At 36.4% G+C, this 16,480-nt stretch overlaps 1 protein-coding gene and 1 pseudogene across 7 annotated transcripts in view; both read right to left on the bottom strand.

Moving 5' to 3' along the window:
- The window catches only part of CFAP70 (cilia and flagella associated protein 70), an 87,447-nt gene that overhangs the window by 44,638 nt on the left and 26,329 nt on the right, over positions 1–16,480 (bottom strand). For all 6 annotated transcript variants that reach the window (XM_043476599.1, XM_043476601.1, XM_043476602.1 and 3 more), the window contains 4 exons: positions 15,587–15,721; positions 5,390–5,560; positions 5,125–5,205; positions 3,080–3,171 (listed from right to left, as the gene is read on the bottom strand). In XM_043476599.1, the coding sequence (XP_043332534.1) occupies positions 3,080–3,171; positions 5,125–5,205; positions 5,390–5,560; positions 15,587–15,721 (479 nt within the window). The remainder of the gene's footprint in view (positions 1–3,079; positions 3,172–5,124; positions 5,206–5,389; positions 5,561–15,586; positions 15,722–16,480) is intronic.
- LOC122445996 lies at positions 12,652–14,215 on the bottom strand (annotated as a pseudogene). Its single transcript, XR_006270752.1, has 2 exons — positions 14,179–14,215; positions 12,652–13,198 (listed from the first exon to the last, which is right to left on the bottom strand). The product of XR_006270752.1 is annotated as a V-type proton ATPase subunit G 1-like (transcript).

Below are 16,480 nucleotides of genomic sequence, written 5' to 3'. Positions count from 1 at the left end.
ATGTGAGAACCTAGATGTGAACTTCAGAACAGCATATAACTGTGGACTAGGAAGGAAGGTAGGAAGCCACTAAATAGCTACCTGGAAAGTAGCTAAGTTGCACTTTTGGCTAATTTGAGCCCAAGCTTTACCCTTTTACATTTTTAAAAAACCTCTTGTACACAAGAAGCTACATGACTCAGGCATTAGAAACAGATGGGTGTTCTGACTTTAGTAGCTTTATGTAGCTACTAACAGTAGCTGTTATGATTTTTGGTAGAGTCTCTGAAAACACAAAGTTTTGGGAATATAAATGGTACAAACAAGTGGAAGATTTTCTTTCCTCTCTAGTAGGAAAAATTGATGCTTTCGAACTGTGGTGCTGGAGAGGACTTTTGAGAGTCCCTTGGACTGCAAGGAGATCAAATCAGTCAATCCTAAAAGAAATCAACCCTGAATATTTATTGGAAGGACTGATGCTGAAGCTGAAGCTCCAATACATTGGCCACCTGATGCGAAGAACTGACTCATTTGAAAAGACCCTGATGCTAGGAAAGATTGAAGGCAGGAGGAGAAGGCTGTGACAGAGGACAAGATGGTTGGATGGCATCATCGACTCACTGGTCATGAGTTTGAGCAAACTCTGGGAGATAGTGAAGGACAGGGAAGGCTGATGTGTTACAGTCCATGGGGCAAAAAGTCAGACACAACTGAGTGACTGAATAACAGTAAGGATAAAAAGTATACTCCTGGTCATAATTTATAAGACTGCATTAAGCTACAGTAAATATATCAACCTTTACGGTAGAAAAAAAACTTTACAGTGAATAAGAAAATACATTTTATCACTGTTAAACTACTTACACCAAAACTTTTACCTTCCATTTTCAGGAGTTCTTACAAGAACCCAAAAGAAATTAGGGGCTTCCCCGGCGGCTTACTTGGTAATGAATCCGCCTGCAGTGTGGGAGACCTGGGTTCAATCCCTGGGTTGGGAAGATCCCCTGGAGGAGGGCATGGCGACCTACTCCAGTATTCTTGCCTGGAGAATCCCCATGGACAGAGGAGCCTGGCAGGCTACAGTCCATGGGGTTGCGAAGAGTCAGACAAGACTCTTTGTCTGTGTGAGCGACTGAGCGCACACACAAATGGAATTATAGTTCTTCCTTCTTATAGTTTCAGATTCCTACTTAGATATATTATACTGTCTTGAAATTTACCAAAAAATTCACAAATCCAATTTTTCTTTAATAGGCTCTATGTATGAGAGAATTCTCTGGTGGTCCACTGGTTATGACTTGGTGCTTTCACTGTAGTGGCCCAGGTTCAATCCTTGGTTGGGGAACTAAGATCTTGCAAGCTACGTGGCATGGCCAAAAAGAAAAGAAAAGCGAGGACAGGTTCTATGTAATTTTAGCCTTTGCTCATAACTCCTAATTTTAATTTTATCTATATTACTAGATAATATATCCATATGATTCAAAATTTAAGAGATATGGAACAATATATAGTAAATGGTCTCCTGCCAACCTTGTTTAGCCACCCAGTTTCCTCTCCAGAGACAATGTTATTCATTCATTGAAAATATATATTGAGTGCCTATTATCCACCAGGCACTCTTCCAGGTGCTGGGGATAGAGTATTAAACAAAGACAAAAGTTCTTGCCCTCATGGCACTTACATTTTAGTTGGTTAAGACAATAAATAAGATAAATATGTTAGTGATATGTTCCACACAGAAAAATAACATAGTTCCCCAAACTATGTTGGGGGTTGGGAGTAGTGGAGTTGGGGAGCATATTTCACCAGAGAAAGCTTCACTGAGATGATAATACTTGAGTATGACCTGATAGAAGTGAGGAAACAAGTCATGTAGATATCTGGGGTGAAGGAAATTACAGGAAAAGCAAGCAGCAAATGTAAAGGCCTTGCTGCAAGAGTATGCCTGGCATGTGTGAGCAATAAGAGGCCACTTTGGCTAGACCAAAAAAAATGAGGAGAAAATACATGCAGAATACATAGCCAGCCCCATGTAGGTCATCATAGACTGTGACTTTTACTCAGAGTATGATGGGAGTCACTGGTAGCTTCTGAAGAGAGGAGTTATATGAATTGATTTCAACTTTAATATAATCATTACAGAATGCTATAATAAGAATAAATTGCCCAAATGTGGTAAATTCATAGAATGAAATACTATTCAACAATAAGGAAATGAAGTACTAATACACACTGCATTCTGGATGAACCTTCACAGCATTATATTAGATGAAAGAAGCCAGTCAACAAAGACCACATTGGTATGATTCCACTTAAATGAAATGTTCCAGAGTTGGCAAATTTATACAGACAATAAGTAGATAAGTGATTGCTTAGGCCTGGGGTGCAGGGTGTTGGTAGGGAAATGGCATGAGGATTGAGAGGAAATGTAGAGGGATTCCTCATATATATGGAGACATTATTCTCCATCTTATATATATAAAAAAGATAATAAAGGATACCATGAATAATTATACCATATTATCCATAATAAAGGATACCATGAATAATATATAATTATATATAAATTATATATAATTTATTTACCCAATAAATAAATTGGATAACCTTAATGAAACAGACAACTTCTTATAAACACAATCAAAGCACTGTGGTACAATATAAAAATAGTTCTAAAAAATTACATATATTATATGAGAGCTGTGTGTGTGTGTGTGTGTGTGTGTGTGTGTGTGTGTGTGTAATACAGAGACTTACAATAACTTCAAAAAGATAAATACCAAGGTGTTAAAAAAGGTTATCATTGGGTGAGTAGAAAGAAATCTGGGTATTTTTAGACAGTTTCTTGTTGATTTCTTTTTCTTGCTGATCTTGAAATTTTCAATATTTTTGTAATTTGCATATATGGCTTTTTTAAAAGAAGACAAAAGTAATGAAAAAGATTTCATTTGAAAAAAACACCCCCCCAAAAAAAAACACCCAGAAAATTGTCTGCTGCTTAACCCAAGAAAAATTATATTTATGTGGACAAAATGACTTCCTTTAAAAGAAGTCACCTAAATTGTCTTGCAAAACAAGTAGGCGAACCATCACCACACACCTTCTGGCTAGTTCCTCGGGCATTCTCTTCGGAACCAAGGCTTTGTCCAGTTCAATCTCCAACACAATGTAAGTCCCTGCTTCTACATATTGCTGTAAAGACATTTTTCTCTAATTTAGTCTTTCCAGGAAAAGACATATTCATGAAAAAATTTTAGTACTATAATGCTCACAATATAAATGAGAAAATTGTATATTTAACTATATATAGTGTGATTTTGACTTAAAATATTTTTTACATAGAAAAATAACTGGAAAGAAAGATAGTAATGGTGGGGGGGCTTCCCTGGTGGTCCAGTGGTTAAGGATCTGACTGCCAATGCACTGGACACAGGTTCGATCCCAGGTCTGGAATGATCCCCCATGCAGAAGGGCAAAGAGAAGCGTCTGCAAGGAGAAGCCTGCACACCGCAACAAAGAGTAACCCCAGCTTGCCATAACTAGAGAAAGCCCCAAGCGCAGCAACAAACACCTAGGGCAGCCATAAGTATATAAATAAATAAATATTTTTTAAAAATAGTGGCAGTGGTTATCTCTTGCAGAAAAGGGTTTTCAATTTTATTCTTGAAAACATCTACCCCAGTTGAAGTCTTGTTTAATTTGTTCAATACTATTCCTAGAATTCTTTTAAGTGAATGCCATTCCTTCTTCTAGCAAACATCTTTCAGGAGTCTTGCAGAAATAATCTCATAACTTCTGACATTCCCACTCATACCTTCCTAAGTACCATCTATAAACTTCAACCTGGGACATTTCTACCTAGATTTTTTCCAGCATCCTAAATATATCAGGTCCAAAACTGGACTTATCATTCCCCTATAATAACCACTATCTTTATTTTTCTCTAATGATTCTGTCATCTTTCCAGAAAGTGAGGCTTGAAACCCAAGTTATTTTTAACTTTTATTCCTCAACACCCAAAGTTGTCAAATTTCATACCTTGCCTCTGAGGGTTTTTTACTTTCTTTACTACAACCCTGTCCCTAGATTAAACTATCATTAACACTCATCTGTACTATAAGAAAAACATATACACTGACATCTGAATCCCCTACCACAACTTCAATCTCTTTTTTCCATATCCTGGCAAGAGTATTGCCCTGATACACTCATGAGGTATTATTTCTACATAACTTAAAAACTTAAATGTGCATCCCTAAGATAAGGCTTAAGAGTCCCTCATCATCCACAGAATGAAACCCACACTTTTCAGCAAGCTTTTCAAAGCATTTCTAAATCCCAACTCAGTCTCTCTCTTCTTTATCACCTCCTTCTAGAGCCATTACTTTCTTTTCATTTCTCTGTATCATGATGGTAGTGGTGGTTTAGTCGCTAAGTCGTATCCAACTCTTGCAACCCCATGGACTATAGCCTGCCAGGCTCCTCTGTCCATGGGATACTCCGGGCAAGAATACTGGAGTGGGTTGCCATTTCTCTATATCATACACTGAATTAGTTGACATACCCTGAGTTCTGCTACCTTCTTTGTGTCTTGACTCAAGCTATTCTCTGATGCTGAAATTCTTCTTCCGTCTCCATTTGGCAGAGGGTTCTCTTTATCTTTCACTACTTAGTTTGGATGCCACCCATTCCTGAAGACTTCTGAGACTGCCTCATCTGACTCCTGAGTCCACACAGTGCTTTCACTTATACCTCTACTGCAGCATTCATCAAGTGTCTGTCTTACAGTTAGTTATGTACCAGTCTGTTTTGCCCACCAGAGTGTTGAGTGTCCTGAGAGCATATGAATAAATGCTGCAGATGATATATCTCTACATCCCTAATACTGCTTAATAAGCATAATTAATGAGACATAATTTTTTAATGCTAGCAACGACCTTGAAATTAATCTGTTATCCACTCATTTTAGAGTCTCAACAAGACAAAGACATGACCTTATTCAAGGTCATAAGCTAGTCATGGCAAATATGGGATGGTTACTCAGAAAATGAATTTTCCTGAGCATTTTCCACTATATGATACAATCCTGCTTAGTAAAGGACTATGGATTCAAACTTAATTTTCAAACTCTTCATGCATAGTTACCTGTCCTTCTGGATTGTTGGAAAGGGAAGGTTCAATTTCCAAAGGAGTATCTGAGCTCTGAGATTTTATACTAGGTACTTGCTGAAAGAGAATAAGCACACATCAAAAATTCAATTCTTACATGGTCTCCACAACAGCAGGAGCAAGGACCATTATGTTGCATCAAAACGTCAATTAAACTGAAGCAATTCATCAAAAGAGAAATCAGTGCAAGCCTCTGGAAGGTAACAAAACCAGCAAAATCATCAACTTCTCAACAACCTACCACATCCCCAGGCTTAGGCTTTCCTTCCATATCCTTTTCTTTGACTGTTTTATCCTCTTTCAGGTTCTTAGAAACAACTGGCTTAGACACTGGAGAATTGATTCCTCCTACTTTATTATTCTGAATCAAACTATGGCCAGTATCCCGGAACAAGCTAAATAAACACTTGGTCTGAAAAGAAACAAACAAAAAATGTAATTACTCACAGGCAAATGAAACAAACTTAAAAAAAAACACAACTTTATTCTTTTCTTATTGAGTTTTAAAAATTTTTACAGTGTTGCGTTGGTTTCTGCCATACAACAAGGCAAATTAGCCATAATTATATATATGTCCCTTCCCTCCTTAGTCTCCTTCCTTCCCCCATCCCACACCTCCAGGTCATCACAGATCAGCAGACTAGGCTCCCTGAGCTACTCAGCAACTTCTCACCAGCTATCCCGCCGACACCGGAGAGTGTGTATATGCTGATGCTACTTTCCCCATCTGTCCCACCCTCTCCCTCCCCTGTGTTCACAAGTCCATATTCTCTACATCTGTGTCTCTTTTCCTTCCCTGCAAATAGGTTCATCAATATTATTTTTCTAGATTCCATATATATACATTAATATAGTATATTGTTTTTCTCTTTCTGACTTACTTCACTATGTAGAAGGGTAGAGGGACCTCTGAGCACATTAGTCTTTAACATCATTTAGTTTTCCAGATAATTTTAGTATAGTACAATCAGAGATAAATAGAAGCAAAAAAGCTTAATTGCCTTGCCATACTTGTTGAACTGGTAAAACCATTAATAGAAAATTAGCTGTCTACCCTGGTTTTTAAACTAGTAAGAGAAATTTCAACCTCGCTTGTTATGGTTTCTCATAACTTGGTACCAGAAAGTGTTTAAACTTTGACACATAATTTCAGATTAACTTTAAGTGGTAGAATTTACTTCTGTACAAGAAATATTATCTATTTAAATACTACTGGCTTATCACCTATAACTGGAAGAATAGTGCAAGTTTAAAGTAAAACTATGCATGGGAAAATTCAAACTATAGATAAATAACTAGAAAAGAATCTTAACTTTATAATTAAACAACAAGGATGAATCTAAATGTAATTTATGATAAGTGAAAGAAATAAGACTGCCCTCTCCCCAAAAAGAGCGGGGGAGTGGACAGAGGAGGAAGAGAAGGATAACAGATGAGGATAATGGATATTTTCATTATAATGATTGTGGTGATAGTTTCACATATGCAAACCTACATTAAAAGTTTTACATTGCACACTTTAAATATATGCAATTTATATGTCAGCTATACCTTAATAAACCTGCTAAAAGATAGTATGGCAATATTAAAGAAAAATTATGAATACTAAAAACTACTGACAATTCTGCCACCTCTACCACAATTGCTATATTTCATATATTCTAAGATGCAAATTTTTTCAAATGTTAACATCTCTGGAGAAGAAAACATTTCATGTAAGTGGTATTACACAATACGCAGTCATTTATGTCTCCTTTCACTTAGCATAGTTTTTGAGGTTTATCCACGTTACAGCATGTATCAGTAGTTCATTTCTTTTTAAAAATAGCTTTGTTGTTTTGTTGTCCATACAATTTACCCATTTAAAGTACAGTCAAAATTTCATGACTTTGGGGAAAAAAAAACTGCTTTCCAGGTCTAAACAGCATCTTCCTATGAGAATCTGTTTTTCTGCTTGGTTGAAACAGAATGAAGCACTTACAGTTTTGGATCTTTTCTGTTTAGGCTAAGGGGATGGTACTAAATACTGCTAGCCCATGAATATTAAAAACGGAGTTCACGGGGCAATATCTAAGTAAGCTCCAGAATGGAGCAGATGATCAATAAAGGCGAAATAATGTTCTGTTTCAGCAGCAAGTCCAAAAGAGACAAAGAAATGAATTCTCCCAGTTTTGCTCTGGAAAAATAAAATTCAATGATTTTTGGCATATTACATTAATTGTAGTTCATTCCTTTTTATTGTTAAATAGTATTCCCTAGTATTCCTTGGAAGGAAAGTTATGACCAACCTAGATAGCATGTTAAAAAGCAGAGACATTACTTTGTCAACAAAGGTCCGTCTAGTCAAGGTTACGGTTTTTCCAGTAGTCATGTATGGATATGAGAGTTGGACGGTGAAGAAAGCTGAGCGCCAAAGAATTGATGCTTTTGAACTGTGGTGTTGGAGAAGACTCTTGAGAGTCCCTTGGACTACAAGGAGATCCAACCAGTCCATCCTAAAGGAGATCAGTCCTGGGTGTTCATTGGAAGGACTGATGTGAAGCTGAAACTCCAATACTTTGGCTACCTGATGCGAAGAACTAACTCATTTGAAAAGACCCTCATGCTGGGAAAGATTGAGGGCAGGAGGAGAAGGGGACGACAGAGGAGGAGATGGACATGAGTTTGGGTAGGCTCTGGGAGTTGTTGATGGACAGGGAGGCCTGTCGTGCTGCAATCCACGGGGTCTCAAAGAGTTGGACACGACTGAGCTACTGAACTGATTCCCTAGTATAGATGTGCCACAATTTGCTTATTGATTCACTAGTTGTGGGTGTTTATTGCTGTGACTTCTTAGCTATTATGAATAATGCTATCAACATTCATATACATGCCTTTGTGTAAAAGCAGGTTTTCAGTTCTCTTGGTAGGTTCCTAGGAATGATTTGCTGGGTTGTATGCTAAGTTTGGAAAGATCCCTAGGAGAAGGGAATGGCTACCCACTCCAGTATTCTTGCTTAGAGAATTCCATGGACAGATCACGGGGTTGCAAAAAGTCAGAACATGACTGAGTGACTTTCACTTCACTTCACATGGTAAATTTGGGGAAGCCCAGGTGGCCCAGCAGTAAAAAATCTGCCTGCAGTGCGGGAGATATGGGTTCAATCCCTGGGTTGGGAAGATCCCCTGGAAGAGGAAATGGCAACCCACTCCAGTATTCTTGCCAGGAAAATCCCATGGACAAAGGAGACTGGTGGGCTACAGTCCATAGGGGTGCAAAGACATGACTGAGCACACACACATACACACATATGGTAAGTTTAATAAAGATTATGTTTATATTTAATGCAGATTTTCTATATTAAAATAATTTTGTTTATTAATTATTAATTATAAACATAATTAATTATTAAACATAAACTATGTTTAACAAAGTTTTTCTAAATAGTTGTTCTGCCAAGTATTAAGAGTAGAATATTGAAATTTCTAAATGTTAACTGCCAAATTGCCTATTACCTCTTTCAATTCTGTTGAGTTTGGTTTCATGCATAATAAGGTTCTGCTGTTAAGATGTACATACATTTATTATTTACACACGTATTATATATAATAATCTATAATTTATAAATCCTATCTTCCTGATTAATTGACATGCCACGCTATATTTGTAATATTACTCATCTTGAAGTCTATTTTGTCTGATATAAATTAGCCACTTAGCTCTGTTCCTATTTGCATAGTATATCTTTTCCATCCTTTTACTTCAACTTATGTATCTTTGAGTCAAAATGTATTTGTTATAGATAACATATCATTGAATCTTGATTTTTTATTGAAATATAGTTGATTTATAGTTGTCAGTTTCAGGTATACAGAAAAGTGACTCAGTAAAAAAAAAAAAGAAAGTGACTCAGTTACATACATTTTTCAGATTATCTTACATTATAGATTACTACAAGATATTGAAAACAATTCCCTGTGTTCTGAAGTAAATCTTTGTTGTTTATTTACTTTATGTTCAGTAGTTTGTATCTGTTAATATCATACTACTAATTTAGCCCTCCCCTCACTTCCTTTCCCCTTTGGTAAACATAAGTTTATTTTCTAAATCTGAGTGTGTTTATGTTTTGTATATAGATTCATTTGTATTATTTTTTAGATTCCACACATAAGTGATATCATATATTTGATTTCTCAAATCCCGACTTTTTAAAAAAATCCAATCTCATAATCTCTTTCCTTTCACTGGTGTGTTTAGACTACTCACATGTGTTATTATTAAAATATTTACATTTATATTTGACATTTTGCTATTTGTGTTCTGTATATCTTGTCTTTTTTGCTCCTCTGTTCCTCCTTTAAGTGCCTTCTTTTAATATTAAATATATATATATATACTTTTATGCATGAGTATGGTGAGTGAGTGAGTGCTAAGTTGCTTCAGTCATGTCCAACTCTCTGTGACCCTACTGACTGTAGCCCACTAGGCTCCTCTGTCCATGGGATTCTCCAGGCAGGAACACTGGAGTGGGTTGCCATGCCTCCTCCAGGGGACCTTCCCATGTGTACGGTACCGACACACATACTTTTTTTAGAGGTTGCTTTAGAGATCACAATATGCATCTGAACTAATCACAATCTATTGCACATTGAGCCTAACTTAATTCTTGTAAAAATGGAAACTTTATTGTACTACAGCTCCATTTTATTCTCCATCCTTTATGTTATTTTTATCCTATATAAATTATATCTATGTAATGCTTTCAAAATGTGGTGCTAGAGAAGACGTTTGAAAGTCCCATGGACAGTAAGGAGATCAAACCAGTCAATCCTAAAGGAAATCAACCCTGAATATTCATTGGAAGGACTGATGCTAAAGCTGAAGCTCCAATGCATTGGCCACCTGATGTGAAGAGCTGACTCATTGGAAAAGACCCTGATAATGGGAAAGATTGAAGACAGAAAGAGAAGGGGATGACAGACGGTGAGATGGTTGGATGGCATCACTGACTCAATGGACATGAGTTTGAGCAAACTCCAGGAGAGAGTAAGGACAGGGAAGCCAGGTGTACTACAGTCCACGCGGTCGTAAAGGGTCAGACACAACTGAGTGACTTTCACTTTCAGGATAAAAGGGAGGAGGAGGTGGTTTAGGAGCAGATGTTGGCAAGAATGCCTCAAACTCCACAGTTTTTCATGCATTAATACTTTTTAGTTTGTTGATGTCTTTGGTTAATTTCCAGAGTGCTGAAATGGCATTTTGTCAATGTATTGAGATTTATAGTTGCTTCTAGGGGGAGAAAATTTAACTACCTTGTCACTCAGACATAGCCAGAAGTGATTCCTCTCAAGTGTTTTTCATATATTTAAAAAATTATGATTATGTATTTATAAAAAGTTGTGATCATAGTGGATGTAGTTTTACATCCTTTTTCATTTAACAGGCTATCACATGTATCTGTTCATGTTTTTAAAGTTTTTCCCAAGAATAATTTGAATAATCTTCTTCACATGCATATAATAAAAGTAATAAATAAAAATGTCTGTGTGTCAACTATATCTCTAGTGCTTTACGTATTTTATCTCTTTTAATATGTAAAACAATTATAGGAAACAAATACTGTCTCCATTTTACTAATGCATAAAGTTGAGAGAAATTTAGTCACTTGCCAAAAGTCAGTAAATGGTAGCTAGTCTGGAAGTTCCAGAATTCAATCTAGAAACTGCCTGACATCAAAGCCTATAACCTCTTGATTATGATACATTATTTCCCTCAGATTCACCAAAAACACCTTGAAATGACAGAGTAGTTTATATTTTAGGAATAATAGTCATCATTCTGATACATATTCAAACATTTCCCCTGATTTTTTAGGTACATTGTAATTTGGTTTGTGATGGTTTCTTCTATGTATAGAAGATTTTTATTTTTTGGCAATCTAAATCTTTTATACCTTTCATTCTTCTCAAGCACAGGAAGTCTTCCCTTAATTCATATATTTAATTAATAGCCACTTCAATTTCTATAGACTTCACTTTTAACTCACTTTAGTAAACTTTGGTAAACTCATTTGGAATTTATCATGATCTATGCTATATGCAAAATTTTTGCTTTCTTTTTTGCATTTAAGTATCTACAAAGCATGTTTATCTTTTTAAAAAATTCTATTTCCTAAGTATATATACTTCACTAATTTTTTTTCTTTTGCACTGGGCTTTATCTAGTTGCGGAGCGTGGGGGCTGCTCTCTAGTTGAGGTGCCAAGCTTTGCATTATGGTGGCTTCTCTTGTTGCGGAGCGCAGGCTCTAGGCACGTAGGCTTCAGTAGTTGTGATGCACGGACTTAGTTTCCCTGCAGCGTATGAGACCTTCCCGAACCAAGGATTGAACCTGTGTCTCCTGTGTTGCAAGGTGGATTCTTTAACCACTGGACTACCAGGGAAGCCATAATGCTTATCTTTTTTTTTCTTTTTTTTTTTTTGCTTATATTTTTAATGGGTGCAAGTTCTACCATTTTTATTTACAATATTCTATTAATCCATCCTCTATTATTATTAGACAATCTTAAGTTTAGTTTTGCTATTATTGATCCCCAAAAGTTTTCATGAATACAAGGGTTTTGATCCTATTATTTATTTCAGACAAATCCCTATAAACCTGACTTCTGATTCAAAGGATACTTATACAGAGTTTATTACTCATTTGGTTTTCAAATAGAGATGATGGGTCTTTCATGACTATTATTGAGTAATAGCTGTCCTAATAATGATGAAATAGTAACATGTTTTTATTATTGATTTTTTTTTTAGTAAGTAAATTATAAATATTTATTTTGTTGTAACTATGAAACAGTGAATGTGGTCAAATCATAGCAAAGAAAGTGTATAACTTAAAATAGTTTTGTTGGAGTCATGGAATTTTGGTTATATTTGTTTTTGCTTTTAAAATTTTCTTGAAAATTATTTATTGGGTTTCTGTAAAATTCACTTTTCACCATTTTTGTCTTTTTTTTTTTTTTTTTTGAACGCCGACAGTCTTTACTTTTAAGTGATTATCAGTACAATATCAGTACACCAAGTAGTAACATGTAACAAGTTAGTGAACTCTACCATCTAGTAAGTTTGAGTAAGAGAAAGTAAGAGCAGCCCAACACTAGGACCCATTATTCTAATCCTTGGCTGGAAAGGACTATTTTAAGGCTGGCTGCTGTTTCATGTGGGTTACAAATAACTATTTACTACTTTTTCATAGATAAAGCCCCTGACCTTCAAGAAAGATTTAGGGAAAAAAACATTTTAATCCCTTTCTTTCTTAAGAAAATTGGGTTTTTAAAAACTATCTAAGAAAGAAAAAGTCAGTGTTGATAATATGCTGCTTGAGTGAAAAGGCATAGAAAACACACAACATATATCCATTAAATTTCTAAGAAATATGAGGTAAAAAGATACAATCTTTGGATAAGCTCTAAGCCTGTACAAAGAATCTACGTTTGCGATTCTGCAAAAAGTGAAGGGACCTACTATATAATGTACAGAAATAATTTAATGCCTTTTCATAAGATATAACTCAAGCCTTGCTAAATGAAACCTCACGTTCCATGAAGGCATTCAAAACGCCAATCCACGGAACAGGCCCTTTTCTTCTCCCTCTATCCATTTATGCGATAGTTCTCATGGATTTCTGGCCGGATGTCGCAGACAAAGGCCAAGAGGTTATCCAAGACTTCATCCCTATTCTGCCGGAAGTAGGTCTGAAGGATGGTCATCTTCTCCTGCGTGTCCTTCTCTACTTCAGTGCTGCAACTGCCATGGGATCCCAGAGCCGCAGCTTCCTTGGCCTTGAACTCCTTCTCCCTCTGCAGGCGGTACTGTTCAATTTCAGCCTGGGCTGCTGCTTTGGCCTGCTTCAACCTCCGGGTTCTTTCGCTTGCGGGCCTCGGACACCTTCTCGGCGGCCCGTTTCTCCGCCTGGAGCAGCTGCTGGATGCCCTGCGACTGACTGGCCAAGGCTATGGCGATGGCGCCTGCAGGGGCGACTCCGAGGCGGCAGACGACGGCTTGCTCGGCCGACACTTTTCACCATTTTTGAAAAAACTTCTCCCAATCACGGAAAACTATTTTTTCCCCCCACGGAAAACTTTAAAAAAAAAAAAAAAAGGAGAAAAAATATTTTCTCATGTTCCCAGCACATAGGAACTATTATTTTTGACTTTTCAGTGTACAGATGACTCATTTTTCTGTGTACAAGATTTGGTATGTATGTCTTCAATGCATATATAAAATCTATGAGCATCATCATTATAAATGTCTTTCTTAAGTATCTTGAGTCAGGGATCAGTCCAGATTCATTGGAGTCGAAGCTCACATGACTGAGAAGTGCCTCTTTGCGAGGAAAAATTAAAAATTGCCAAGATAAAATTAGGTGTTACCCCATGCACTATAGCCTGCCAGACTCCTCCCTTCATGGGATTTCTCAGGCAAGAATACTGCAGAAGGTTGCCATTTCCTTCTCCAATTATGGATTTTTATAAAGCTGCACTTTCTCCTAAGAAGCAACATGATAAAACTGATTTTTCTCTTAAATAAATAAATAATTTGTATTTTAACATCTGAAAATAGAAAGAACCATATTTTGGCTCATTAATCAGTACATGGATTTAAATTTTTGCATACTGAACACAAGAGACTTCTTGCATTATTCTAAAGATTTTGTATCCAACTTTATTGAGGTAAAATTGAAATATAGGCTTACTTTAGAGATACTGCAGGTTGGTTCCAGACTACATCAATAAAGCAAATAATTGCAGTAAAGCAAGACATGGATTTTTTGGTTTCCCAATGCAAATAAAAGTTATGTTTACACTATACTGTAATCTATTAAGTGTACAATAGCAATGTCTCAAAAACCAACGTACAGGTCTTAATTTAAAAATACTTCTTCACTAAAAAAAAAAAGGCCAAAATGATTAGATTAGTAACAACACAGATCACTATAACAAATAAAACAATAATGTTTGAAATACTGTGAGAATTAACAAAACATGACACAGACACAAAGTGAGCAAGTGCGGCTGGAAAATATCACCCATCGACTTGCTCATCTCAGGGTTACTACAAACCTTCAATTTGTAAAAAGAAAATACAACATCTGTGAAGAATAATAAAACAAAGTACAATAAAATAAGGTATGCCTATATAAGAGGCTTCCCCAATGGCTCAGTGGGTAAAGAATCTGCCTGCCAATGCAAGAGACACAGGAGACGTGGTTTGATTCCTGGGTTTGGAAGATCCTCTGGAGGAGGACAAGGCAATCCATTCCAGTATTCTTGCCTGGAGAAGCCCATGGACTGAGAAGCCTGGTGGGCTACAGTCCAAAGGGTCCCAAAGAGTCAGATCTGACTGACCACACACGCACACATGCCTATATCAGTTCAGTTCAGTCGCTCAGTCGTGTCCGACTCTTTGAGACCTCATGAACTGCAGCATGCCAGGCCTCCCTGTCCATCACCAACTACCGGAGCCTACCCAAACTCATGCCCATTGAGTCGGTGATGCCATCCAACCATCTCATCCTCTGTTGTCCCCTTCTCCTCTTGCCCTCAATCTTTCCCAGCATCAGGGTCTTTTCAGAAGAGTCAGCTCTTTGCATCAGGTGGTCAAAGTATTGGAGTTTCAGCTTCAACATCAGTCCTTCCAATAAACATCCAGGACTGATCTCCTTTAGGATGGACTGGTTGGATCTCCTTGCAGTCCAAGGGACTCTCAAGAGTCTTCTCTGACACCACAGTTGAGAAGCATCAATTCTTCGGCACTCAGCTTTCTTTATAGTCCAACTCTCACATCCATACATGACCACTGGAAAAACCATAGCCTTGACTAGACGGACCTTTGTTGGCAAAGTAATGTCTCTGCTTTTTAATATAAATTACATATTTAAAGTATTCAATTTCATCAGTCAGAATAACCAATATTCCCATCATCTCTAAATTTTTTCTCATATTTCTTTTGTAATCCATTCTTCCCTCTATCCCTCTTCCCAAGCAACCACTGATTTGCCTTCTACTTTCTGATAACTGTATTTCATTGGCATCATACAGTATGTACCCTCTTTTGTCTGGTTTCTTTCATTTATCATAATACATTTGAGATTCATCCATATTGCATATTTAATAGCTCATTCCTTTTTATTGCCAAATAGTATTCCATTGTATGGTTATACCACATAATTTGTTTTTCTGAACACCTGTGGATAGAAATTTGGGTTGTTTCCAGTTTTGGGCTTTTTGTTATCCTAAAGTTTTTAAGATTCGAGGGCAAAAGACTTCAAGGCTCTATATTTAACATCCCAGTGTATCAACTGTTTCCAAATATCAACTGCAAAGATGTGTGTGCTAAAGATATAAGTAAACACATATATAAGAATAAATTAGGATGATAACTTCTATACTAATTTTTCTTACCTTTTCATAGACTGTACTATCTAGGTAAGGGTAAACATGAAAAGCTCCCCGAATCTTCTTTACACCTGGATACAGCAATGGCACCATATTAACATAAGCCACACCATGAAATGAAAACTGACCTTCATCATCAGTCTAAAGAAATAAAAACAGATAGCTGTTAGTGTTACAGAGTAATGTAGCATAAGGTCTGGAGCTCTGACTGAGCAGTGCAAAGACCTGACTTTAGGAACTAGCTATGCTACTTGATTTGAGCCAGTTATATAGACATTTTGGGTCTCTGCTTATTTATGTATAAGTGCGTTTAATAATACCATGATCACTGAGATAATATATGTTAACAGTATTAATAGTAAAGATAGTAGTTTGATCAGCAAATACTCTAATAATGTATATTCAACCAAAGAGTCAATTTCACCATGTTGATTCTTAGGAAAACATGAAACTTTGCAAAAAAAAAACCAATAATAACAATAACAAAAGCTTAAAAGAAATCAGATGTGGCCTTAGCTTTAGTTCACAGGTTCATATAAGTGAAAAGAGCCTTATAAATCATCTGGACCAGTGATGACAAACAGGATTTCACTTATCCTTAAATTCTAATATTACTGGAGGTGTTTTAGAATACTGTGTTGACAAAGATTCTACATCCTTATCTGGATTCAAAAGGATGGGTTAAAAAGGAAAGAATAAAAAAAAAAAAAAAAAGGAAAGAATACTTTGATTCATCAGTAATATCTGCCATGAATGAAGGAGGATGAATGACAGTCTGCCATCATGTATTTGTCAACCCTAATCTCATCTAAATTCTCATTACAAAGATGAAGAACATGTCAGTAAATATATATTAACATAATTTTTAATGGTTGTATGGTTTGCCATAGAAAACATTTA

The sequence above is a fragment of the Cervus canadensis genome, chromosome 8, assembly GCF_019320065.1.
Source record: "Cervus canadensis isolate Bull #8, Minnesota chromosome 8, ASM1932006v1, whole genome shotgun sequence".
NCBI classification, from domain to species: Eukaryota; Metazoa; Chordata; class Mammalia; order Artiodactyla; family Cervidae; genus Cervus; species Cervus canadensis.
This window is presented reverse-complemented; position numbering and strand designations above follow the sequence as displayed.